This window comes from Aquarana catesbeiana, linkage group LG09 (assembly GCF_042186555.1).
Source record: "Aquarana catesbeiana isolate 2022-GZ linkage group LG09, ASM4218655v1, whole genome shotgun sequence".
In the NCBI taxonomy this organism is placed as follows: Eukaryota; Metazoa; Chordata; class Amphibia; order Anura; family Ranidae; genus Aquarana; species Aquarana catesbeiana.
The window spans coordinates 15290888-15318611 of record NC_133332.1 but is presented as its reverse complement, the minus strand read 5'-3'; the positions used below and the strand labels follow the sequence as shown (position 1 = coordinate 15318611).

The 27724-nt window shown below is 45.5% G+C and overlaps 1 protein-coding gene across 3 annotated transcripts in view; it reads right to left on the bottom strand.

Annotated features, from left to right (window-relative positions):
• Nucleotides 1-27724, bottom strand: part of CHM (CHM Rab escort protein) — a 184090-nt gene that overhangs the window by 123979 nt on the left and 32387 nt on the right. For all 3 annotated transcript variants that reach the window (XM_073598122.1, XM_073598124.1, XM_073598125.1), the window contains exons 5-7: nucleotides 11805-12156; nucleotides 7646-7762; nucleotides 4419-4539 (exon numbers count right to left, since the gene is read on the bottom strand). In XM_073598122.1, coding sequence (XP_073454223.1) covers nucleotides 4419-4539; nucleotides 7646-7762; nucleotides 11805-12156 — 590 coding nt within the window. The remainder of the gene's footprint in view (nucleotides 1-4418; nucleotides 4540-7645; nucleotides 7763-11804; nucleotides 12157-27724) is intronic.

The window sequence follows — 27724 nt, the reverse complement described above, 5'->3', positions numbered from 1 at the left end:
TAATCAAGTTTGTAAAAGCAACAGTATCACTCCCTCCAAACCTTAAATTGGTAGTGACAATTAATCTGAGATTCGGCATTTACCATTATTTCATTTTTTTTTTTTTCGTAGGTGAGGTTGAAAAAAAGACACATCAAGTCCAACCTATGTGTGTGATTATGTGTCAGTATTACATTGTATATCCCTGTATGTTGCGGTCATTCAGGTGATTATCTAATAGTTTCTTGAAGCTATCAATGCTCCCCGCTGAGACCATCGCCTGTGGAAGGGAATTCCACATCCTTGCTGCTCTTACAGTAAAGAACCCTCTACGTAGTTTAAGGTGAAACCTCTTTTCTTATTATTTTAATAAGTGGCCACGAGTCTTGTTAAACTCCCTTCCGCAAAAAAAGTTTTACCCCTATTGTGGGGTCACCAGTACGGTATTTGTATATTGAAATCATATCCCCTCTCAAGCGTCTCTTCTCCAGAGAGAATAAGTTCAGTGCTCGCAACCTTTCCTCATAACTAAGATCCTCCAGACCCTTTATTAGCTTTGTTGCCCTTCTTTGTACTCGCTCCATTTCCAGTACATCCTTCCTGAGGACTGGTGCCCGGAACTGGACAGCATACTCCAGGTGCGGCCGGACCAGAGTCTTGTAGAGCGGGAGAATTATCATTTTATCTCTGCAGTTGATCCCCCTTTTAATGCCAATATTCTGTTTGCTTTATTAGCAGCAGCTTGGCATTGCATGTCATTGCTGAGCCTATCATCCACTAGGACCCCCAGGTCCTTTTCCATCCTAGATTCCCCCAGAGGTTCTCCCCCCAGTCTATAGATTGCATTCATATTTCTGCCACCCAAATGCATTATTTTACATTTTTCTACATTGAACCTCATTTGCCATGTAGTCGCCCACCCCATTAATTTGTTCAGATCTTTTTGCAAGGTTTCCACATCCTGCAGAGAAGTTATTGCCCTGCTTAGCTTAGTATTGTCCGCAAATACAGAGATTGAACTGTTTATCCCATCCTCCAGGTCGTTTATGAACAAATTAAATAGGATTGGTCCCAGCACAGAACCCTGGGGAACCCCACTACCCACCCCTGACCATTCTGAGTACTCCCCATTTATCACCACCCTCTGAACACGCCCTTGTAGCCAGTTTTCAATCCATGTACTCACCCTTCATTTCCTATATTTGTGTGCTGCAGATTTTGGAATTGGAGAGACTATTAGTCTCCTCCTGCAGCATTTAATGGTTATTTCAAACTCTCTTAGTCAATGTGGGGTTGATGGAACAGTTGGACGATCAGGTCAGTCCATTTTATTTCCCACATGAGTAGTGTGTTATATTGGTGGAGTATGGTGAGACACAGTAATGTTCATGCCGCTGTTAAACCATCTAGCCGGTTATGAATATTTTGTCATTTATAATTACAATTTTAACTGGCGGTAGGCGGGTTAGTTGGACAGAAGGACAATATTGTGGTGCTCCATGCCCATTGACTTAAAAACTCCACCAAATTTGTTCACTTTGAGTTAAAGCGATGAGGAGGGGGGTGCTTAAGCTTTGTGGTCGTGCCGTGTCGCCACCCCCTGTGATGAAGTCTGAAGTGGCGAAACGCGTTGGAGGAGTGTGGCTACACGGCAGCACTGAGATGGTGACTCCACATGTACGAAGGAAGCTACGAGGAGATCGCAACACCGAGTCACCTGGCATGTTAAAATTCCAAACGAGGCGATTTTGAATCTTTTATGACGCAAGTGCATTACTTTTAATAAACCGATTACCTTAAGGTGTTTTTACACTATTGGAGTCTCCGTCTCAATTTCTATCCCCACGTGTGGAGAGTGTGTTTAATAATCTAGATGGAGATTGGCGTGTGCAAGCGGCTCTTCAATAACATCTAATAAGGCGATATTTGCAGGACACGGGAGTGAATGGCAACAGCATCTGGTGAGCTTTATTCTCGCTCCGGTGCCCTCCGCCGCTTACCGGAGCACAATCAGATCCTTCTCTCTATGCGGTAAGGAAACGAGTGAGGGGAAGATGGCCCCCACCCAGCTCCATATCATTGCAGGGCGGAAGCGATAGCAATCACATTCAATGACGCGGCCCCCGGGGGGGGGGGGGGGGGCGGGACCGAGTCAGATACTCTGTATCTATGGACGCAGCGTGTAAGACAGGGCGCGCGCCCGCAACCTAACCCCCTCGGGATAGAGCTTCCCAGAGGGGGGTTAGCTATTGTGGGCAGGAGCCGAGATACCCGCCGAGGGACCCAGGAACAGGAGGATCGGGGGCCACTCTGTGCAAAACGAACTGCACAGTGGAGGTAAGTATAACATGTTTGTTTATTTAAAAAAAAAAAAACGAACCCATACAAGCCCTTTAAAAGGGACATTTTAAAAAAAAATAATTCTAATTACTTACTTTTTTTTTTTAATTGCATTTTAGTGTAAATATGAGATCTGATGTCTTTTTGACCCCCACATCTCATATTTAAGAGGACCTGTCATGCTTTTTTTCTATTACAAGAGATGTTTACATTCCTTGTAATAGGAATAAAAGTGATAATTTTTTTTTTTTTAAAAGAACAGTGTAAAAAAAAAAAAAAAAAAAGTAATAATAATATATATATATATATATATATATATCGTGCAGAAGCGAACTCATACGTGAGTAGCACCCGCATATGAAAACGGTGTTCAAACCACACATGTGAGGTATCACCGCGATCGGTAGAGCGAGAGCAATAATTCTAGCCCTAGACCTCTGTAACTCAAAACATGCAACCTGTAGAATTTTTTAAACATCGCTTACGGAAATTTTTAAGGGTAAAAGTTTGTCGCCATTCCACGAGCGGGCGCAATTTTGAAGCGTCACATGTTGGGTATCAATTTACTCGGCGTAACATTATCTTTCACAACATAAAAAAAAAAAATTAGGCTAACTTTACTGTTGTCTTATTTTTTTTATTCAAAAAAGTGTATTTTTTCGAAGAAAAGTGCGCTTGTAAGACCGCTGCGCAAATACGATGTGACAGAAAGTATTGCAACGACCGCCATTTTATTCTCTAGAATGTTAGAAAAAAAAAATATATATATATATATATAATGTTTGGGGTTTCTAAGTTCTACTAAGTTGATTTTAACTTGTAAACACCAAATCTCAGAAAGAGGCTCGGTCTTTAAGTGGTTAAGTTAAGTTGGACTGTATTACCATATTGATTTGCATAAGTTGGAGTATATATATATATATATATGTGTGTGTGTGTGCGTGTATGTATATATATATATATATATATATATACACGTATATACATACACACATATATAGATATATATATATATCTATATATTTTTTTAATATATTTTTTATTATTTATTTATTTATTTTTTTGGTTATGCCATATGTACACTTTTCATTATGTATGGGTGCTTTATGTTGATCATTTCAAAATGCTAATATTTAGGAGATTTGTAGATTAATTAGTGCGCTACTGTGGAATTTTTGTTGTCTCTTTTTTTACATTGACATTTGTTTTCACCTCATTTCAATATTATGCTAATGGTTTCCTGTTTCTCCTCCCGGGCCAATCAGGAAGCGGGTCCAGAGACCCGATTGGCAGAGAGTCCCAAGACCCTATTAGCCGGGAGTTCAAAGAGCCGATTGGCCGGGAGAAGTAGCGACCGCCGGGACACGGAGGGGGGAAGCCGCAGCTGCGACCTGGATGGGGTAAGTGCTTTTCGATTGGCGAGAGAGCGAGCCGGCGACCCTGGGGAATGGGGGTTGGGTGTGGGGTGGCGGGCTGGAGCGACCGGGAGGGGGTAGATGTCTCAAGTTTGTTTGATGCCCCCCCGCTCCCCCCCCCGACAGATGGAGCACCAGCCGCCACTGTTCTATAACATATATAACCCATCATTCAGCCTCTGGTATGGATTGTGCTGAGTCTTCATGATTTCAGACTGACCCCAAGTTGAGGATCTTTAGGTTTTGCTCTTTTCAAAGTTTAAATTAGTTTCTTTTAAGTGCACAAAAAATACCTGTTGATCCTGCCAGAAATCTTGTGAGCTGTTAATGGTCGGTTCTCTCTTATCACTTACATTGTTCCCAACTGTTAGAACAGCTCCCTCAATATTATTATGAAGATGAAGAGAGGGGGGGGGGGGGGGGTTTGTTTTGTAGTCCCAACACATCTCCTGTCCTAAGGTGACAACGCTGCTCGTCCAAAAGATACAGTACAGTGAGTGTTGTCACCCGAGGACAGGAAGTGTGTTGCTGGCAGGATCACCAGGTGACAATTATAAGGGAAGATAAGAACGAAGCCACCACAACCCAGGATTGGCAAGATGGAGTTGATTTTTCTTCCTGGGTTCAGATACATTTTACATCACCCTCTGAGAGTTATGACAACCCTTAGGATGTATACCGCACCTTGATATTCCTCAATATGCTGTTCGTAGTCAGCACAGAAGGTCAGGAACTTCATGAGTGTCCGCTTCTCTATCATAGACAACTGCTTGCTGGAGAAGACGTCGGCTCGGGAACACGGCACCTGACACCAAGGAGACCACACATTACAAATCCTGCAACCTAAAAGGGCTGAAACGTAATCTGCTTATTTATATTTGGTCTTCCCTGCAGAGGGCCAGGAGTAAGGGGGGGGGGGCGAGCAGGCACCTGCCCTGGGTGCTGTGTTGAGAGGGGGGCGCTGCTGATTTGGCTGCTTGTCCCGCTCCTTACTGATAGGGGTGACTGCTGTGTCGCTCCTGTCAGAAGGAGCAGAGGCCGATAGCTGCTGCCAGTGGGAGGATTTGGCTTTCTGCTCCCTCTAGCCTGCATGGGAAGGAAAAGTGCTGAGACAGAGAACTGTCCTCAGTCTCAGCACCGATGAGGAAGGAAAAGCGGACTGTGTCGTCCTTCCTCCCTCCCCCTGTCATGTGATTTGTAACAGGACCAGAGAGAAGAAGGAGACGCTGTGAGTACCGATCTCCCAGTACAAGGGGGGAAATGGGTGGGGGGTGGGCAACAACTCGGGAGCATGGGGGACACCTGCTGTAAAAGGGGGGCCCTGTTGGGGACATCAGAGCTAAAGAGGGGCCCTGTTGGGGACACCAGAGCTAAAGGGGGGGCCATGTTGTGGACACCAGGCCTAAAGGGGGACTCTGTTGGGGACACCTGAAGTAAAGAGGGATTCTGTTGGGGACACCTTAAGTAAAGGGGGATTATGTTGGGGACACCTGACGTAAAGGGGGATTCTGTTGGGGACACCTGAAGTAAAGGAGGATTCTGTTGGGGACACCTGAAGTAAAGGAGGATTCTGTTGGGGACACCTGAAGTAAAGGGGGATTTTGTTGGGGACACCTGAAGTAAAGGGGGATTCTGTTGGGGACACCTGAAGTAAAGGGGGATTCTGTTGGGGACACCTGAAGTAAAGGGGGATTTTGTTGGGGACACCTGAAGTAGAGGGGGATTCTGTTGGGGACACCAGAGCTAAGGGGGCCCTGTTGGGGGGACATCAGAGCTAAAGGGGGACCATGTTGGGGACATCAGGGCTAAAGGGGGACTCTGTTGGGGACACCTGAAGTAAAGGAGGATTCTGTTGGGGACACCAGATGTAAAGCGGGACGCCATCTGGTGGTGGGAGGGGGGGTAAATTTGCCATCTTCGCCATCTTCACAAATCCACTACAGAGGATTCACTCACAGAATTTGAACTTTTTTTCTTTTGATCACCTCTACGTTTTTTTTTTTTTTGCGCTGATAACTAAAAATGACCAACAATTTTGAAAAAAAAAATATTTTTTTTTTTACTTTCTGCTGTAAAACATATCCAATAAAATAAAAAATAAAAATGTCTTCATCAACTTAGGCCAATATGTATTCTGCTACATGTTTTTGGTAAAAAAAATCCCAATCAGCATATATTGATTGGTTTGCACAAAAGTTATCGCGTCTACAAACTATGGGATATATTTTTTTTTTGTAAAAGTCGGCGATCAGCGACTTATAGCGGGACTGCGATACTGCGGCGGACAATCGGACACTAAGTGACACTTTAAACACTTTTTGGGCACCAGTGACACTAAGGGCTAGTTTACATTTGCTTCAAAACAAGGCTTCAGGCATGCTTTGTTAAAGCTCTCTAAAAACGTCAGTCAAAGCTCCTGTCACTAAATAAAATGGTTAGCTTACAGTCCTGTTTACACCTTGCTTTTGCTTGGTGCTTGGATGAGGCTTTGGTGGGGCTTCCACGAGCCTTCGATGAGCCTTCGACTGTGGGGCTTCCATTAGTCTTCGGTGAGCCTTCCGTGAAGCCTTCAATGGGGCTTCGGTGGGCCTTCGACGGTGGGGCTTCCATGAGTCTTCGGTGGGGCTCCCATGAGCCTTCGGTGAGCCTTTGATAAAGGCTTCAGTGGGCCTTCGACGGTGGGGCTTCCATGAGTCTTCGGTGAGCCTTCGATGGGCCTTCCATGAGCCTTCGGTGGGGCTTCGATGAGCCTTCGGTGGGGCTTCGATGAGCCTTCGGTGGGGCTTCGATGAGCCTTCGGTGGGGCTTCGATGAGCCTTCGGTGGGGCTTCGATGAGCCTTCGATGAGCCTTCGGTGGGGCTTCGATGAGCCTTCGGTGGGGCTTCGATGAGCCTTCCATGAGGCTTCGATGAGCCTTCCATGAGCCTTCGGTGGGGCTTTGATGAGCCTTCCATGAGCCTTCCATGAGCCTTCGGTGGGGCTTCAGTGAGCCTTCGATGGGGCTTCGATGAGCCTTCCATGAGCCTTCGGTGGGGCTTCGATGAGCCTTCGGTGGGGCTTCGATGAGCCTTCCATGAGCCTTCGGTGGGGCTTCGATGAGCCTTCGGTGGGGCTTCGATGAGCCTTCGGTGGGGCTTCGATGAGCCTTCGGTGGGGCTTCGATGAGCCTTCGGTGGGGCTTCGATGAGCCTTCGGCTTTGAAGACACTTTGAAGCACCATTGAAGGTACATGGGGTATAATTTTTGTAGCGAAGCTGAAGCAAAAGCAAAGCAAAAGCCAGGTGTAAACAAAACTGTAAGCTAACCATTCTATTTAGTGACAGGAGCTTTGACTGGCATTCAGAGAGCTTTAACAAAGCCTGTCCCGCAGCCTTGTTGAAGCCGAAGCAAGTGTAAATGGGCCCTAATACAGTGATCAGTGCTAAAAAAAATAGGTACTGTCACTGTACTAATTACACTGGCTGGGAAGGGTTTAACATCAGGGGTGATCGAAGGGTTACCTGCGTGCCTAGCCAGTGCTTACTGTAGGGGAGGTGCTTTGACTAGAGGAAGGCAAAGATCCGTGCTTTGCAGGAACACAGGATCCATGCCTTCCCTACTGACAGGATGGCAATCTGCCTTGTTTACATAGACTGCCGTTCTGTCTCTGTAACGAATGATCAGTGGGTGATGGCGGACATCGAGTCTGCGGTACCCACCTCTGAGCTCCCGCTGTGTGTGATCACAGTGAAAGTGGGTCGCCGGCAGAGCGCGCGTGCGCCCCAGACCCGGAAAAGTGTCAGATCATGTACTAGTTATGTGATCTGGCGCAGATCGGCCGCCCTGCTGCAGTATATGTGTGTTGGGCGGTCTGTAAGTGGTTAAAAAAAAAAAAAAAAAACGACTTTTACAACCACTAACAGCTACACACCTGTTCAATCCTTCCATTATGATAGGTGAGGATTCGGGTGACGTTCTTGAACTCCGTGTAGCGGCTCACGTTGGATTTGATGAGGAGGTCAATTAGCAGTCCTCTGGAGTACAGGAACTGATCAGAGAAAACACAAAATGGTAAGAAAATCAAAAATACAGCAAAGGAGAGCAGAGAAAAGACAAAAACTGACCGGACACCTGGCCTACCCGTATCAAAAGGTCACTTACCTGCCAACTGGCCTCATCAATGAGCCCTGAAAGTTCACACAAGGGGGAGCCTGGTCTTTAACCACTTCCCAACCGGGCCAATCCTAACACTAACTCTGCAACGTGTAAAAATCAACATTTGTTTGCTAGAAAATGACTTAGAAGCTCCAAACATTACATATATTTTTTCTTAGCAGAGGCTCTAGATCAGCGGTTCTCAAATCCTGTCCTCAGGACCTACTAACAGGCCAGGCTTGCAATAATAACTGAAATACATCACAGGTGATATAATTTGCTGCTCAGTGATCGCAGTATTCTAGTCTGCATCTTCCCAAGGTAATACTTAAAATCTGGCCTGTTAGTGCAGAGGTAGGCAACCTCGGCCCTCCAGCTGTGGTGAAACTACAAATCCCATCATGAATCTGCCTCTAGGAGTCATGCCTGTGATTGTCGGGGTCTTGCAATGTCTCATGGGACTTGTAGTTTCAAAACAGCTGGAGGGCCGAGGTTGCCCACCCCTGTGTTAGTGGGTCCTGAGGACAGGACGTAGTGGAAAAAAAAAATAATGGGTTTTGCAAATTTTTATGTCACATAGTATTTGTGCAGCGTTTTTTTTTTTCAGGGGGAAAAATACACTTTATTGAATTCTATTGCACACAAACACAATATAAAACCCAATTGTTTGGTAAAACGTAACAGGTGATGTTACGCTGAGTAAATTAGATACCCAACAGGTCATGCTTGAAAATTGTGCATGCCCATGGAATGGTGCCAAACTATGGTACATAAAATTCTCCATAGGCGACGCTTTAAAAATGTTTCCAGGTTACCAGTGAGGAGGAGAAGGAGAAGATGAAGGAAGAAGGAGGAAGGAGAAAGAAGGAGGAGAAGGAGGAGGAAGGAGAAGAAGGAGAAGAAGGAGGAGAAGGAGGAGAAGGAGGAGAAGGAGGAAGAAGATGGAGAAGAAGGAAGAAGATGGAGGAGAAGAAGAAGAAGGAGAAGAAAGAAGGAGGAAGAAGAAGGAGAAAGGAGGAAGAAGGAGGGAGGAGGGAGGAGGGGGGAGGGGGGAGGGAGGAGGGGGGAGGAGGGAGGAGGAGGAGGAGGAAGAAGGAAGAAGAAGTTGAAGGTGAAGAAGGAAAAGGAGGAGGAGGGGGGAGGAGGTCTAGAACTAGAATTCTTGCTTGTGCTAAAATGTTTGCGACAATACCGAAAACGTGTGCTGCGATCATCGTTTACATATGCTCGTGGGACTTACGTATGCATTTGCGCATACACGGGGGGGGGGGTAAGCTCTGCTTGTTTGCTTCCTCCCTCGGCGGCCACACTTGGCACCCGCTCCACTTCCGTGTAAGATCGCTGCATCGTTGTGCGGCTATCTACGAAACCTCCGGCCCCTCCTCACACTGCCTTCTGTGAGACACACAGGTCCCAGAAGACAGAGGGGCCACTTAGAAAGCGCAGCGCGACTCACGTACAAGCAGCAGGAAACAGGTTGAAAAGCCGCTAGTGAAGTGAAGATGCCGGTGCCTGCACCCAGAGCCGAGGGACGGATCGGCTTGGGGTGTCGACATTGCGGGCTCCCTGGACAGGTAAGTGTCCTTATATTAAAAGTCAGCAGCTACAGTATCTGTTGCTGCTGACTTTTATTATTTTTATTTCCCCATGCTTAAAATTTTTATTTTTATTTTTACTTTACTTTACTTTATTTCTAATACAAGGGATGAACATGCCTTGTGATACCATGGGCCGTGACAGGTCCTCTTTATGAGGAGATCTGCTGTCTATTAGACCCCAAATCTCTCCTCTGGCCTCCAATGCAGCTGATCAGTCACAGATCAATATTATTGGCTGCTTTCCTGTCCGCTAACAGCCTGGTAAACGGAGAGGTGGAACCAGAAGTGACAAAATTCTGGTCACTTCCAGTGTCACAGAGAGGGAGGAACGCTGTCAGTTCCTCTCTCTCTGTTCTGTGCAGCCATCACCGCCAGCCGCATCGCTCCTTGGCTCCACGATCGGACGGTAGAGCCCTGGAAAGGCGGCAGCGGGAGAGGGGGGGGGGGGAGGGACCACATTCTGCCGCCCGCAGAAGTAGTTGAGTGGTTGTACAGCCACTCGAATCATTTCTGCATTGAAGGGAACCGCCGGCTACCGGGATGATACCTGTAGCTGCAGACTTCACCCCGGTACAACCACTGCCAGCCGAGGATGTCATATGACAGACTACGGTCAAGAGACCCTGTCACCAGACCATGCATTTAAACAAAAATCTTCCCGTAAGATTATATGAACATTTAAAGTATTTAATTCACGTTCCTTACCTGTAAAATCCTCCCTTGTTTAGACATCTAAAAGCCCTGAGATTTCTGCTGGGTGCCGTCATCTTCAATGGGATGTCTGCAGCGCCAGCAGACTCAAGTGACACTCTATAGTATTTAGTCCTCCACCGACTGACATAAATAGTTACGTAGGGAAGTGAGGGGGAGGGATGGAGGAGCTGGGCCAGCATAGACAGTAAATAGACACTCCCAGAAGAGAAGAGGGCAAGCAGGGAGAGGGGCTGTGCTAGGGAACCCAACAGACCAGTCTGATTTTCTAACGAGTTTCAAAGGGCGCATTGTAAGTGAATAAAAAAAGAATTCACGGAAAACAATACAACTAAGCATTTACAATAGTTGATTTTCCTTTTTTTTTTAAATTTTGTTTCAAGTTGGTGATAGGTTCTCCAGCCAACCAAAGATCAGGATCAAGGAGTGCCATTTCCTGCAAGCTAGGAGCACAGCTATACATATGGAGAAGAGTGGGTGGATGGGCCGGGTACTTGACCACTTTACAGACCTGGATGAGCCACAAGGCAATGCAGGCAGGGGCCTAGGGGCCTGGAGGATGTCCAGGAGGTCCCAGCTACAACCTTTTTTCATCCAGTAAACCAGGAGGAGAGAGCAACTGGTCATAGCTACGTACCTGCACAATCACTATGGACATGTAGGCAATCGGTGTCCGGGGGGGGGGGGTCATGGCAGTACAGACCAGGGAGATGGGATGGCTTCTCTTTGCCTAGTGTAATCTGTATCTACATCCGCTGAAGAGATGTTTTCATTGTTCTGGTGATATTGTAAAATTTTGGATTTCTTTTCACCTTCTGTCACCTTCTCCACATATAAATGTTCAGAGTTATTATTATTTTTTTTTTTTAAATACCACGGAAAAGCCAACGCACTTCAGGATACACAAAAGTCCCTCTTCGAGGCTGCTGAAATAAAAAGTGGACTATTTTTTTTTTTTTTTAATTATTATTTTTTACGTTATATTAAATCATTTTAAATATAATATTTATATATTTTATTTTCTTTCTTTTATATTTCTTAATTTTTTTAAATATATTTTTTATATTTAGTTACTCTAATAGCAGTTGGTCTTTACATTAAAGTTGTGACTTTAACACACAATTAATTTAGAATGTCCCCCAACTTAAGAATATTACATTGAATAATTTTTTTTATCATCACATTACCTATGGAAATAAATTAGTAGGTATTTTGACCAATATTGTTGGCTATCTTTTTTTTTCTATTAGCCCTAAGATTTTTGGAACGATCTCGAAGTGGCCGCTACTTCTACCGGGGGGTATGTCCTAGTGTCTAGTTGAATTAGGACAAAATGAGGCCTTACAAGTTCCATTGCTCTATTTGCAGTGTGGCAGGTGTGTGAATATCGCAAGACTGCTGAACAAAAATTGCAAACGCAGTATCAGGTAAAACACTAAACATTTTTGTATCTTAACTGTGTTTTTGATTATTTGCCTGGACCTAAGGAGTGACCACGGAAGCAATACCGCTACAGCTAAGACGTGGGCATCTTCTGCACCAGGCACAAATGGCCCGCAAGAGGTTGTCAGGCCACCCCCGCAAATGAAGGCTTCGAATTCCTAGCTTTACAGATGTAAAACTGACCTTTGAAACTAGATCAATGTTGAACCTCCGTCCTTCTCTCACAATATCTGAGTAGGTAACGCTTTTCTTGGGCTCCGTTTGGCACACTTTGGTGGCGTTTGGTTCTGTGTCCGGAGTGTCGCCGCTCTCTGAGGTTGGTGTGATGTTGGCACTGGGGGTTTGGTCCCTTCCAGAGGACTCTTCTTGATGTTCAGTGCTTCCAGACTCTGGATCCTGCAGTTCTTGGGGCACAGACTCCTCATGGGCGGGGCTATCCTGCAGAGGTTGGTCACTATCTGTAGGGTCTGTGTTCAGGAGTTCCGGCTTTATGCTGAGTGCACCGACTTCCTCCACGATGTCTGAGTCTTCACTTCTGGAGTCAAAGAATGGAACAAAAATGAGGCAAGGGTCACAGAAGAAAGTTCCCCAATGTGGTTTTGTTGAGTTTTGCTTTTTTTTTAGCCTGATTTTATTTTCTGTCATCAGCAACTTTCCACTCATCTTCACCAACCTTTAGTACGCATTTGTTTAATATATTTTGGTATAGATGTCCAGATATCTAACACCGCTTTGATCCATCTCTCCCTGATGTCTTTTGACGATGTCAGGGTCCAGATGGCACCATATTTGGTCGGAATGTTCCCCAAACAAAAGATTCTGGAGGTTTGTACTGGATACTCAAGAGGAAAACAATGCCCATGGGCCTTAGAGAGTTACGCTAAAAAGGTTAATACCAGTTGACATAAAATTCTGCATTTTTATTTCATAGTCAAGTTAAAAATTGACAAAAAGAACAGTATATACAGCAGGTAAAATAAGCATTGAACATGTCACAATTTTTCTAAGTAAATCTCCTGGTAAAGGTGCTATTGACATGAAATTTTCCCCACATGTCGGTAACAACCTATTCAATCCATACATACAAAGACACCAAAACAAATACGTTCAGAAATGAAGTTCTGTGTGATACAATGGAATGGCACAGGGAAAAAGTATTGAACACATGAAAAATAGGAGGTGCAAAAAGGCATGGAAAGGCAAGACAGAAGCTGAAATCTATCAGTATTTAGAAAGCAATCCTGCCCCTTGTCAGTGCAAATTAATATCGGGTGGTTCAGTCTCATCTGGTGGCCTGTAATAAGGTGTCTCCTTACCAAGGTGTCACCCAAGAAACATCTCATGATGGGTAAAACCAAAGAGCTCTTGATCTACACGCTTACTACCTTGGCTGCTCAATTGTCCCACTTCTTCTACTTCGACAAGGAAGACAAACTTAGGTACCTCGTCTTAGCATGCTCTACAGTCCCTACCCAAGCTGCACACCCCTTTCAGATCCTATTTATCGACAAGCGCAATTTAACCAGACTAGGGGGACGTAGGGGACTGGTCTACCACCACTGTAGGATCTGGGCACTGGCACTGCGCCGGTTGAAGGCTTCCCCCCATCCACACTCACACGCCACTATGAGATAACTTTAACCTTCCAGAGCTGCTCACCCTACCAGACGTTGATCTCTAGATTAACCGAGGGGTGATATATCTCCAGCAGGTTATATAGTTACATAGTGGGTGAGGTCGAAAAAAGACACAAGTCCATCAAGTCCAACCTATGTGTGTGATTATATGTCAGTATTACATTGTATATCCCTGTATGCTGTGGTCGTTCAGGTGTTTATCTAATAGTTTCATTAAACTATCGACCCCCCCGCTGAGACCACCGCCTGTGGAAGGGAATTCCACATCCTTGCCGCTCTTACAGTAAAGAACTCTCTACGTTGTTTAAGGTTAAACCTCTTTTCTTCTAATTGTAATGAGTGGCCACGAGTCTTGTTAAACTCTCTTCTGCGAAAAAGTTTTATCCCTATTGTGGGGTCACCAGTACGGTATTTATAAATTGAAATCATATCCCCTCTCAAGCGTCTCTTCTCCAGAGAGAATAAGTTCAGTGCTCGCAACCTTTCCTCATAACTAATATCCTCCAGACCCTTTATTAGCTTTGTTGCCCTTCTTTGTTCTCACTCCATTTCCAGTACATCCTTACTGAGGAATGGTGCCCAGAACTGGACAGCATACTCCAGGTGCAGCCAGACCAGAGTCTTGTAGAGCGGGAGAATTATTGTTTTATCTCTGGAATTAATCCCCTTTTTAATGCCAATATTCTGTTTGCTTTATTAGCAGCAGCTTGGCATTGCTGAGCCTATCATCTACTAGGACCCCCAGGTCCTTTTCCATCCTAGATTCCCCCAGAGGTTCTCCCCCCAGTGTATAGATTGCATTCATATTTTTGCCACCCAAATGCATTATTTTACATTTTTCTACATTGAACCTCATTTGCCATGTAGTCGCCCACCCCATTAATTTGTTCAGGTCTTTTTGCAAGGTTTCCACATCCTGCGGAGAAGTTATTGCCCTGCTTAGCTTAGTATCGTCTGCAAATACAGAGATTGAACTGTTTATCCCATCCTCCAGGTCGTTTATGAACAAATTAAATAGGATTGGCCCCAGCACAGAACCCTGGGGAACCCCACTACCCACCCCTGACCATTCTGAGTACTCCCCATTTATCACCACCCTCTGAACTCACCCTTGTAGCCAGTTTTCAATCCATGTACTCACCCTATGGTCCATGCCAATGGACCTTATTTTGTACAGTAAACGTTTATGGGGAACTGTGTCAAATGCTTTTGCAAAATCCAGATACACCACGTCTACGGGCCTTCCTTTATCTAGATGGCAACTCACCTCCTCATAGAAGGTTAATAGATTGGTTTGGCAAGAACGATTCTTCATGAATCCATGCTGATTACTGCTAATGATATCGTTCTTATTACTAAAATCTTGTATATAGTCCCTTATCATCCCCTCCAAGAGTTTACATACTATTGATGTTAGGCTAACTGGTCTGTAATTCCCAGGGATGTATTTTGGGCCCTTTTTAAATATTGGTGCTACATTGGCTTTTCTCCAATCAGCTGGTACCATTCCAGTCAATAGACTGTCTGTAAAAATTAGGAACAACGGTCTGGCAATCACTTGACTGAGTTCCCTAAGTACCCTCGGATGCAAGCCATCTGTTAAGTTTCTCAAGTCTAAGTTTAATTCTGTCCTCTGTTAACCATGGAGGTGCTTCCTGTGTTGTGTCATGAGGATAAACACTGCAGTTTTGGTTACTGAAGCCCTCCCGGTTACAGAAGGATTTCTAAAACTTCTAAAATGTTCCAGTGAGTACTGTTGGGACCATAATCCAGAAGTGGAAAGCTCATAATTTCACCATAAACCGGCCACGACCAGGTGCTCCACACAAGATTCCTTAAAGAGGAGTGAAAAGATTTATCAGAAGAGTTGTCCAAGAGCCAAGGACCACCTGTGAAGAGCTTCAGAAAGACCTGGAATTAGCAGGTACACAATAAGTGATGCACTCACCCGGCATGGCCTGTATGCACGCTCACCACGCAAGACTCCATTGCTGAAGAAAAAGCATGTTGAAGATTGTTTAAAGTTTGCTGCACAACATTTAGACAAGCCTGTGTAATACTGGGAGAAGATAGTCTGATCAGATGAGACCAAAATTGAACTCTTTGGATGCCGCAATACACACCATGTTTGGGGGTCAAATGTCACATTACCCCAAAAACACCCCAATACCAAAAGTAAGGTTTGGAGGTGGGAACATCATGGTGTGGGGCTGTTTTTCAGCATACGGTACTGGCAAACTTCATATCACTGAAGGAAGGATGAATGGTGATAAAAATCTGCTGCCATCTACCAGGATGATGAAATTGAAACGAGGGTGGACATTTCAACAAGGCAATGATCCCAAACACAAAGCCAAGGAAACTCTCCATTGGGTTCAACGAAAGAAAATAAAGCTGCTAGAATGGCCCAGTCAATCACCTGACTTGAATCCAAAAGAAAATCTATGCAAAGAACTAAAGATCAGAGTTCATAGAAGAGGCCCACGGAACCTTCAAGATTTGAAGACTGTTTGTGTGGAAGAATGGGCCGAAATCACACCAACGCATGCGACTCGTTTCTCCATACAGGAGCCTGCGCCTTGAAGCTGTCATTACCAACAAAGAATTTTGTACCAAGTAATAAATACATTTTAGTTAGCACGTTCAATCATTTTTCCCTCTTTCATTCCATTTTTATTACACAGAACTTCATTTCTGAACGTATTTGTTTTGATGTCTTTGTATGTATGGATTGCATGGGTCGTTACTGACCTGTGGGGAAAATTTCATGTCAATGGAACCTTTACCAATAGATTTACCTAGAAAGATGGTGACGTGTTCAATACTTATTTTACCCGCTGTATGTCATACTATAAAGAGTTAGAAAAAAAAAATACATGTAAACGTTGATGTATATTTTAGATATAAATAACATTGCGGGTATAAACGGGTAGGTACATATTGGACTAGATCTCAATGCGTTTCCTGAAGCAATGTTCACTTCTTCAGGAGTACAAGGAGTGAAATCCAGTATATAATTCAACTTTGGGATTCAAATGATAACGAGATTCAGAGGATTGTTAAAAAAATATATATATATAAGGCAAAGACATAGAGGGATACCCAAGGACAGGCTCAGGGAGGTGAAGGTAGAGCAGGCCAACCAGCCGGGGCATACAAAGGGGCCCAAGAAGACAGGACCAAGGTGGATAAAAGGCTGTAGTGCCAGCAGCAGTTGGAGAATGACTTCAAAGTTGTATGTCAACAGCCCAAAAAGGATAATCGCATTATTTATTATTGTTTATTTACAGAATTCAGGTCTAAATTAAAATTTTTATAACGTTTTTAATGGTAGAATAAAGCTCTCCAGGTCCAACATGTTAGCTATGTACCAGAAACACAAATTTGTTTATTAAAGAGGATCTTTAGACCTAAAAAAACCAAAAACAAATGCTGTAGCTGCTGATGGACACTTACCTGTCCAGGGATTAAGTGCTGTCCTCACGTGGGCCTGTTCTTCGGGTCCCCGACACACGGCATGTTTATGAAGGGAAGCCGGCTGTGACTGTTGTGGACTCAGAGCCAGCTTCTATAGGTGAGCCGCTCCTCCTAGGACCTGCGACATGTTCCAGAAGGTTGCGGGCGGGGAGAGCCTAGGCCAGGGGGTCTCCAAACTTTCTAAACAAAGGGCCAGTTTACGGTCCTTCAAGCTTTAGGGGGGCTGGACTGTGGCCAGTGGAGGCAGAAAATGCCTTGGTGTCAGTGGGAGTAAACAATGCCCCATCATTGGTTTTAGTGTAAGGAATTGTACCTCATTTTTAGTATGAGTGGGAGGAATAATGCCCCATTGATGGTGTCAGTGGGAAGAATGGTGTCCCATCATTGGTGTCTGTTGGAGAAAAAGCGTCCCAAGGGTCAGATCAAGGCAAGCAAAAGTCTGCATCTAGCTCCTGGGGCATAGTTTGGAGACCACTGGCCTAGGCAGTCAGAGCGGAAGTGGAAGCGGGTACCTGCTAAAACTAGGCACACGCTCCACCCAAAAAAACACACAAGTCCCCAAAAGTTGGACAAGAGAGGGGAATGAGCGCTCTTATGAAGCACTCTTTCAGTCAGAATGCTAGGTACATTTAGTTTTTGGCTTGCTCTGTAATCAGGGAAGTAGTGTTGTTTGATCTGGTCTGTTCAGGGTGTCACATACTGTGTGTTTAATTGCTTCCCCCTGGCTCTAGAAGAAGTATCTAGAGTTTAGGGAGGGAGAATTTGAATAACCAGCCTGAATATTGAGCAAGACTTAGCCAATCCCTGTAGAGCTGCGCCCAGTTGGTGGTTGGAATGCTGTTAAATAGTCTGGAGCACTGGGGAGATTGTCTTTTTCCTCCTGTGGGGATGGATTTGAGAGCTGGGAGGAGGGGGGCTGGACTACTTTGCCAGAGGCCACACCTATGGACCGATTGTGTACCAGGATCCAGTGAGTAGAGCCTTTTACCTGATGCTAAATCTACTTCATGGTCCCCAGCCGTGAACTGTAGATTGTTCCAGTATGCCTTTACCTGCTCTCAAGCTACTTCATGGTCCCCCAGCCTCGAACCATAGATTGCTCCTGTCTGCCTTTACCCGTGCTTAACCACTTCCCATCCGCACTATAGCCGAATGAGGGCTACAGCGGGAAACTACTTTGCCTGGAGGCCATCATAGGACGTCCTCCCGTGCGCAAGCAGCCCGCGCTCCCCCTGCAGGGCGCGCAAGGTGCGTTCTGTGATCAGCAAGTCAATGAGACTCGGCTGATCACAGATTGGAGAAAGGGGTCGATCCTGACCCCTTTCCACATGATCAGCTCTCAGCTAATGACAGTTAATCATGTGATATAAACAAAGCCGATCACCAGCGGCTGTCAGAGGGACATCAGTCCCGATCAAGGAGAGCAGCCGCCACCTACCAGTGCCCACCAGCGCCACCTATTAGTGCTGCCTATCAATGCCCATCAGTGCCCTTCAGTGCCGCCCATCAATGCCACCCATCAGTGATCTCTTATCAGTGCCGCCTATCAGTGCCCATCAGTGCAGCCTCATCAGCGCATATCAATGAAGGAGAAAAATGACCTGTTTGCAAAATTTTATAACAAACTATTTTCTGTGAAAATTTTCCATCTTTTTTAGTTTGTTTAGCAAAAATTAAAAACCCCAGTAGTGATTAAATACCACCAAAAGAAAGCTCTATTTGTGCGAAAAGAATGATAAAAATTTCATTTCGGTACAGTGTAGCATGACAGCGCAATTGTCATCCAAAGTGTGACAGTGCTTAAAGCTGAAAATTGGTCTGGGCGGGGTGGGGGTTTAAGAGCCCAGTAAGCAAGTGGTTAAGCTACTTCATGGTTCCAAGCCATGAAAAGTATATATTTCGCCAGTCTGCCTTTACCTGTGCCCAAGCTACTTCATGGTCCCCAGCCATAAATCTATAGACTAGGCATGTCCAAAGTCCGGCCCACGGTCCAATCGCGGCCTGCGTTCCGGTTTCGGACAGCCCGCCTGGTAATTCTGACATGTATATATTTTGCGGCCCCCAAGGAATCCCCGAGCGCCGGGGGCCACAAAAGATATACATGCTGGCTGCCTTGGAGGGGACAGGGAGGGGGCGGGACGAGTGCTGTACACACAGGAGTATTTCCTGTTTACACAGCGGCCTCTGTAAAAAAAAGTCCCATCTCCTGCACTGCCATTGGACGACTGTTCTGTCCATCATAGGGGCCGGGACTTTCTATTAAAGAGGCCACCAATAAAACAGTAGTTTCTCCTGTATGTCTGTTGGCGCTCATCCCGCCCCCTGCCTCTCCCGTCCGAGGCTGCAGATGGGCATGAATCAGGCTGCACTGATGGCAATGGTGAGTCTGCATTCATGTCAATGGTGGGTGCTGCATTCAGGGCAACAGGGTTTGCTGCATTTGTGGCAACGGGGGTTTGCTGCATTCGTGGCAACGGGGGTTTGCTGCATTCGTGGCAACGGGGGTTGCTGCATTCGTGGCAACGGGGGTTGCTGCATTCGTGGCAATGGGGGTTGCTGCATTCGTGGCAACGGGGTTTGATGCATTTGTGGCAACGGGGGTTTGCTGCATTCCTGGCAACGGGGGTTTGCTGCATTTGTGGCAACGGGATTTGCTGCATAAGTGGCAACGGGATTTGCTGCATAAGTGGCAACGGGTTTGCTGCATTCGTGGCAACGGGTTTGCTGCATTCGTGGCAACGGGTTTGCTGCATTCATGGAACTTGTGAGCCTGCTTCACAGGTCTTTAGTTAAAATTTAAGATTTTTCATGAAACTTTCCTCTTAAAGTGAAGGTGCGTGTTATAAGCCGATAAATACGGTATATCCAAATAACATGCTCGAGCTCATCTCTTCACCACACACAGCCACAAAGGGAAGAGAATTCTTGTTGGGTAGTGTATTAGTGCTTGGACGAACACACTTCGACCGAATTTCAATGGATCAAAAGAATGGTCGGCCCTCGCGCATGTTCACTTTATCAAATCTGGCCCTCTTTGAAAAAAGTTTGGACACCCCTGCTATAGACTGTTCCTATCGGCCTTTACCTGTGCTTAATCCAATTCATGGTCCCCAGCTGTGAACCGTAGATTGCTCCAGTCTACCTTTACCTGTGCAGAATCTACTTCATGGTCCCCTTTCGTGAACCGTAGTTTGTTCCAGTCTACCTTTACCTGTGCTTAATCTACTTCATGGTCTCCAGCCGTGAGCCATAGATTGCTCCAGTCGGCCTTTACCTGTGCTTGATCTACTTCATGGTCCCCAGCCGTGAACCGTAGATTGCTCCAGTCTACCTTTACCTGTGCTTAATCTACTTCATGGTCTCCAGCCGTGAACCATAGATTGCTTCAGTCGGCCTTTACCTGTGCTTGATCTACTTCATGGTCCCCAGCTGTAAACCGTATTTCGTTCCAGTCTACCTTTACCTGTGCTTAAGCTACTTCATGGTCCCCAGCCGTGAACCGTAGATTGCTCCAGTCTGCCTTTACCTGTGCTCAAACTACTTCATGGCCCCAGCCACAAACCTATAGAATGTTAAAGTCTACCTACACTTGTGCTACTGTTGCTAAGAAGTATCCTTCGCTAGCAACACCCCACGTTTTGGATTATGCCGTACCATCCCAAACCCCCTAATGTTACCAGTTCTACGAGTTAGGGCTTCTAAAAGATAAGCCCTAGACCAGTAGCCCATTATGCTTTACCTTTGCAGGGAAATAAAGAGGAAGTAAATCCCATCAGGGTTTACTTCCTCTTTAAATCCCCTTTCTTTCCCATTCTGACGCTCGGTTTAAACTTCAGAAAGTCGTCTTCACCGCGTCTAGATGCCTAAATGCATTGAGTTGCTGCCATGTGATTGTCCGATTAGTAATTTGTGTTACCAAGCCATTGAACAGGTGTACCTAATAAAGTGGCCCCTGAGTGTACATAGTTGGTCCAGGCTGGAACAATGTAACTATGTATAAAATATCCATACCTGGAAATCTTCAAGCTGCTCACCTGGAGTTCAGCGTTGGCTGAAGTAACCCCCTTTCCTCCCCCCTTTTTTCCCCCCCTGCTATGTACAAGCTTCTGGGCCCCCCTGGTACTTGTAGTTCCACAGCAGCCGCAGAACAGCCCAGACCTGGCACATCGCCCTCTCTCTCTCTCTCTCTCTGCTCCTGACATGACTGGTAAATGTGTCCGGAGTGAGTGATTTTTTTTCTGCCTAATCTATCTGTCCTTAGAAACTCAATTACGCTTTTGATTTGCAGGAAGCAGCAGAGACTAATCACGGTGATGAATCACGCAGCCGGGCGACTCGCCCTCTCAGAAAACACAGAGACATTCCTTCTCACTTTCACATCTATATTACGAAATGATACACTGCGGCAAGGACCATTAATATTAATTTCTGCTACAAGATATAATTATTAAGGGAGGAAGAAAAAAAAACGAAAAGAATTTTATGGGAAAATAAACCATTAAAGCTAATTAAGTGAATGTGGAGTGTCAGTTGCAGCCAGCTTATTCCAGCACTATGTAAATATTAGATTTTTATTTAATAGAGGGTGATCAGAGCAATATATTCTTCCATCCAATCTTCCAGGCTGGGCACTGACCCAACCATTCTCCTGGGTGCAAAAACGACTGCTTCCTGCGCTCGGGGCTGGACAGATACCAGCTGCACCTGGAAAACGTAAGGCCGGGGACCGCAGAACTCAGGTTTTAAAAGATCTCATAAAGGAATTTGATTTTCTTTTGCAGGAATTTGATCGGCTTTGAAGCTAAAAATGTTTTCATGTTGATATAGTTTTCAGCTCTGGATGACATTTAGTTCGCTATGAGCAATCAATGTATCTCATTAAACCCAGCGCGCCTGAACCAGGGTGCCGCAACACCCTCTGGGTCCATTAGGTGTGCCTTGCCCCCCCCCCCCCCCAATATTTTTGCGCATCATTATGCCTTTCCATGGTGTAGGCAGGACAGCCACTAGCACAATGAAAAAGCATGGAGCGTGGCACTCAAGGCGGCTCCAACATTCAGAGGATGGAACTCCACCACCTTCTTGACCTTCTGCGCCTTCTGCTCGCTTCCATAGCCACTCTGTGGTGATGAAGATCGGAAAGGTAGGACTCTTAAATAAAATGGGGGGGGGGGGGGCAGACTGAGGACTTTGAAGTGAAAGAGGAGAGCAACTGGGGACTGTGATGTGAAGGGGAGGAGAGGAACTGAGGACTGTGATGTGAAGGGGAGGAGAGGAACTGAGGACTGTGATGTGAAGGGGAGGAGAGGAACTGAGGACTGTGATGTGAAGGGGAGGAGAGGAACTGAGGACTGTGATGTGAAGGGGAGGAGAGGAACTGAGGACTGTGATGTGAAGGGGAGGAGAGGAACTGAGGACTGTGATGTGAAGGGGAGGAGAGGAACTGAGGACTCTGATGTGAAGGGGAGGAGAGGAACTGAGGACTCTGATGTGAAGGGGAGGAGAGGAACTGAGGACTGTAATGTGAAGGGGAGGAGAGGAACTGAGGACTGTAATGTGAAGGGGAGGAGAGGAACTGAGGACTGTGATGTGAAGGGGAGGAGAGGAACTGAGGACTGTGATGTGAAGGGGAGGAGAGGAACTGAGGACTGTGATGTGAAGGGGAGGAGAGGAACTGAGGACTGTGATGTGAAGGGGAGGAGAGGAACTGAGGACTGTGATGTAAAGGGGAGGAGAGGAACTGAGGACTGTGATGTAAAGGGGAGGAGAGGAACTGAGGACTGTAATGTGAAGGGGAGGAGAGGAACTGAGGACTCTGATGTAAAGGGGAGGAGAGGATCTGAGGACTCTGATGTGAAGGGGAGGAGAGGAACTGAGGACTGTGATGTGAAGGGGAGGAGAGGAACTGAGGACTGTGATGTGAAGGGGAGGAGAGGAACTGAGGACTGTGATGTAAAGGGGAGCAGAGGAACTGAGGACTGTAATGTGAAGGGGAGGAGAGGAACTGAGGACTGTAATGTGAAGGGGAGGAGAGGATCTGAGGACTCTGATGTGAAGGGGAGGAGAGGAACTGAGGACTGTGATGTGAAGGGGAGGAGAGGAATTGAGGACTGTGATGTGAAGGGGAGGAGAGGAACTGAGGACTGTGATGTAAAGGGGAGGAGAGGAACTGAGGACTGTAATGTGAAGGGGAGGAGAGGAACTGAGGACTGTGATGTAAAGGGGAGGAGAGGAACTGAGGACTGTAATGTGAAGGAGAGGAGAGGAACTGAGGACTGTAATGTGAAGGGGAGGAGAGGAACTGAGGACTCTGATGTAAAGGGGAGGAGAGGAACTGAGGACTGTGATGTGAAGGGGAGGAGAGGAACTGAGAACTGTGATGTAAAGGGGAGGAGAGGAACTGAGGACTGTAATGTGAAGGGGAGGAGAGGAACTGAGGACTGTGATGTAAAGGGGAGGAGAGGAACTGAGGACTGTAATGTGAAGGGGAGGAGAGGAACTGAGGACTCTGATGTAAAGGGGAGGAGAGGATCTGAGGACTCTGATGTAAAGGGGAGGAGAGGAACTGAGGACTGTGATGTGAAGGGGAGGAGAGGAACTGAGAACTGTGATGTAAAGGGGAGGAGAGGAACTGAGGACTGTAATGTGAAGGGGAGGAGAGGAACTGAGGACTGTAATGTGAAGGGGAGGAGAGGAACTGAGGACTGTAATGTGAAGGGGAGGAGAGGAACTGAGGACTGTAATGTGAAGGGGAGGAGAGGAACTGAGGACTGTGATGTAAAGGGGAGGAGAGGAACTGAGGACTGTAATGTGAAGGGGAGGAGAGGAACTGAGGACTCTGATGTAAAGGGGAGGAGAGGATCTGAGGACTGTGATGTGAAGGGGAGGAGAGGAACTGAGGACTGTGATGTGAAGGGGAGGAGAGGAACTGAGGACTGTGATGTGAAGGGGAGGAGAGGAACTGAGGACTGTGATGTGAAGGGGAGGAGAGGAACTGAGGACTGTGATGTAAAGGGGAGGAGAGGAACTGAGGACTGTGATGTAAAGGGGAGGAGAGGAACTGAGGACTGTGATGGGAAAGGTAAGTGAGGAGCTGAGGACTCTGATATGAAAGGGAGTGGAGAAACTGAGGACTCTGGTGTGAAAGGGGTAGGGGGTGTGTGGTGGAATTGAGGATGTGAAAGGGAATCAAATATAAAAGAGGGACCATATTTTAGACTGGGGTGCCTCAAGATTTAACAATCTTTTAAAAGGAAGCCAAACAATTGCCATTTATTTTCTATAAAATTAAATTTGTTTCCTTTTCCCCCATCTCTATTGATCTCTTCCAGCCACTGTCTATATGCATTCATTCCAGCATCAGCGGCATGTCATTGCACTGACTTTCTGATAGTGACAATGGGAGAACCTTAGTTGCCAAAGGATTTCAAATTCACTTCAGAAAGTCTTGTGATTTAGGCACCCTTGCCAGACTGCAAATCTGGATCCTAGAGCTCTCTAAAGACTATATTGCATACTGGCATCCATTGTGAGGATCCTTCAAAAGATAGGAAGAAGGACTTATCAAACTACAAAAGACAGATTCCTGACCCACCAGGCCAGGGACAACCTGGTCCTCGGTGACAGCCAAAACAGTCTGTCCAGAGACCAGATCAACAAGTCCCACTATGGCAGAACGTTGAATTGTAGAGGTCTGGATTTATATTGGACCAACGAGACTGAGTCTCAAAACAGGCTACCATAACACCTGAGACTCATGCAAAAGCACAGAGTTGGACAGCTCGTGGACAAGAAAGCAAATCCAGCCATAAACTAGTAGATTTCTTATCGAACATTTGTATGAAAATTCTGATCAGAACATTATATGACTTGACGGATGTTGTTCTAAAGTACTTTAAAATCTTTTTTTTTTTGTTTTGTTTGCTTTTAACATTCAATTTTAGAAAACAAGTAATTTCCTTAAACTGGGGTTCCACTCAAAAGTGGAACTTTCGTTTATCCGTCTCCTGCCCCCCCCTCTGGTGCCACATTTGGCACCTTTCAGGGAGGAGGAGGGACTTCTCATTCGAGAAAACTTTTCCATTCTGTTCCTTCGAAATGTTCTCAACAGGGCAACAAACTTTTTTGGTTTTCAGGAGCGCACACACCAAAGTGAAGGAATCAAAGACCTGCTGCAAAGAGGAGTACATGTAAGTCAACATTATTGATGTCCACAGAAGTTGGAAAGTCTCCATGGGGAAAGGAGGCGATGACAAATTTGTAGATTCAAATGGGAATTTTTTTACTCGAATGTATACAACCAGTGTTTTGAGAGCCAGAATACCCCCCCTTTGGGTTTGGACACGGTGAATGGGTTGGAGCAAATCTCCTGGAATCGTTCTGCCACAAGTATAGACAGGTTCCTCAGATTGGGACTTTAAAACGGAACACAAACAGTATTTGAATGGTATTGATCTAGAATAATCGAGAGGGCTCCATGGAGAGCCACTAATCTGTGTGTTAACACAGGAGACCGGAGGTAAGAAACCGAAGAGGGGGCAGAGAGCAAAACCCCAGTTTGTGACCCTAAAACTCCTGCACCCAAGTGTCTGAGATGCAAACTGACCAAGTGTCCGGAAGGGTTATCAAACGCCCACCAATGGAAAGTGGTGGTGAATCTTCATGCAGAGGCTTGTCTGAGGATTAGGCAGACTAAGTACTAGGTGTTGTAGGTGGACTGGGAGCCATGCTTGGGGGCATCGTGATTCGAGGGTTGAGGGAGTGGAGAAATGGAAGGGCTATTTTAAAAAGTAGGAAGACGACGTAGTCCGTTCCTTAGGTTCCTTCTGCTGAGGAAGATGGCTGCTCTTTCCACCAGTAGCATCCTTGATGTTGTTGACAAAAGCAAGTCCAATAAGACACTGGACCTAGAAGGCCAATGCACTTTTTACACAAGGGTTCTTTAGTTCAGCACTTTAGCCAAAGTGTCCTATGCAAATGAACGGACATGAGAAACATGCAAGAAATAGGAAGGGAGGCTCCTAACAAAACTGAGAAAGTTATCACTATAGTTATATCACTATAACCAAGGGCCGATCAGATGTAGAATCTGCAGGAGAGGGCGTAAGAGTGTGTTGTGGCCTCTGCAATCGGAGTCTGCAAATATCTTGTTAATTTGGGTCATAAAATCTTGCATTAACATGGAAAAAAACCTCAGCTGAGAGGTGAGAAGGCCGTGCCACACCTGACAGAACCACTGAGAACTCCAAAGATAGAACAGACTCAAGGAGTAGAGGACAACATGATTCTAGGCTGCAGACATAAGCTCCATCATCAGCCCAGAGTTGTTGGTGAAAAGTAAAAAAAAAACAGGAGAGTGACCATCCCCCAAACCCACCCCAAATCTCTAAAACCAGATGTGTTGCGACTGAGTGAAGGTAATGCAGAATACAGGCTCACTGTAGGAAGCAAGGCTTCGCGTGCTCCCAAAACCCAAACAGCTGGTGTCAGGTGAGGGTTGGATGGCCAAAGGAGGGCAAAAGTCACTGAAGGTGGGCAGCAGAAATGGAGTGAAGAGTTCTATATGGAAATGCTTCTCTGATGCTCTATGACAGGAAAGAATGCGGGGAAAACTTCACGAAGAGGGCAACGTGAGAGCTTAGTCCCAAGGCGTTATGCATCACTCCTTTGGGGTATAACCAATGCTATGGGGCACTGTGGGGGTATTCAAGAACCATGTTGCGATTCTAAATCCGATTAAAGGGTAGCCATTGTGAGTATATTTAGACTTGATACGTAGCTATACTACGCCATGTTATACATCACCCATCTTTTGTAAGCCTATATACAGTATGTTTACTTTGACATGTTATTATTATATCATCAGAAAATACAGTCTGTTGTGATCACCCCCTGAAGAAGGAATTTATTATATTCTGAAACATGTTGGGATCTTCTATGTAACTGTCTGTGGTTTGGCCACCTAACACAAGATCAACCGTATGATCAAAGACAACAGTCCTGTATTGTGCATATTATGACTACCCACCTTTTGATTTTATATTCAAATTAAATCATGTCTTTGATGCTTACCATTTTCTACCAATAAATTTTGTACTTTTACTATACTTCCTCACTTATTTTGTCTGGCTTGACCGCTACCTAAAAAGTCCCGGGGGCATTCTTCGGTGTTTCTTTTTTCCTTATATGGGATGTGGCATCAGGTCTCCAGCACCTTTCCAACCAGCTAGCTTTATTGTTATTATAGATGTCCCAACTGGCCAAATCACTAAGTATTCAGAATTGGGGGCAATGCCAACAGAGTCAATGCCAATGGCTCTGGACTTGGAAAATGCTCCGCAGCAAACTTTTACCAGAACAGAGTCTGGGAAGGGCCCTATGTAAAACCAAGTAGCCAAAAGTCCCTTTCCGAGCTTTTCTCACACATCCAGTCCAGTGGGGTATGGTCATGTTAATCCAAAAGCCAGGATGAGAATGACTGCACCGGAAAACTGCATTTGAAGAGATTAAACTGCAACGATGTAAAGAAGAATCTTGATTGAAGAAAAAAAAAATGAAGAAAAAAGGGAAAAAAAAAAAACAAAAAAAAAACATTCTAACAAAAAATTAACTAGTCTTAACACAGCACAGCTGCAGGAGCGACATCCATCCTCCTTGGGACACAAAGGGCATGCTGGTAGTTTCAGTGTCCCTCAATGGGCAAAAAACAAAAAATAGATTTTGCGGTATTTTAGGAGTCTTAAAGTTTTGGTGAAAACCAGGAAAGAATTGCTTCGAGCAGCTTTAAAACCAGGCTAAATTCTCACACTGGAATTCTATGTACATGACTAGTTCCACTTGCCTTTTCTTTTACATCATTCTTCTTAACTTATGAAACAATAAGCATTTTCATAATGGTTAGATTATCACAGCTTCTCGGTGCCTTTCCACTCCAGATAAAAGATTGTATATAATTTAGATACAATAAAATAAACTGCATTTAATTACACA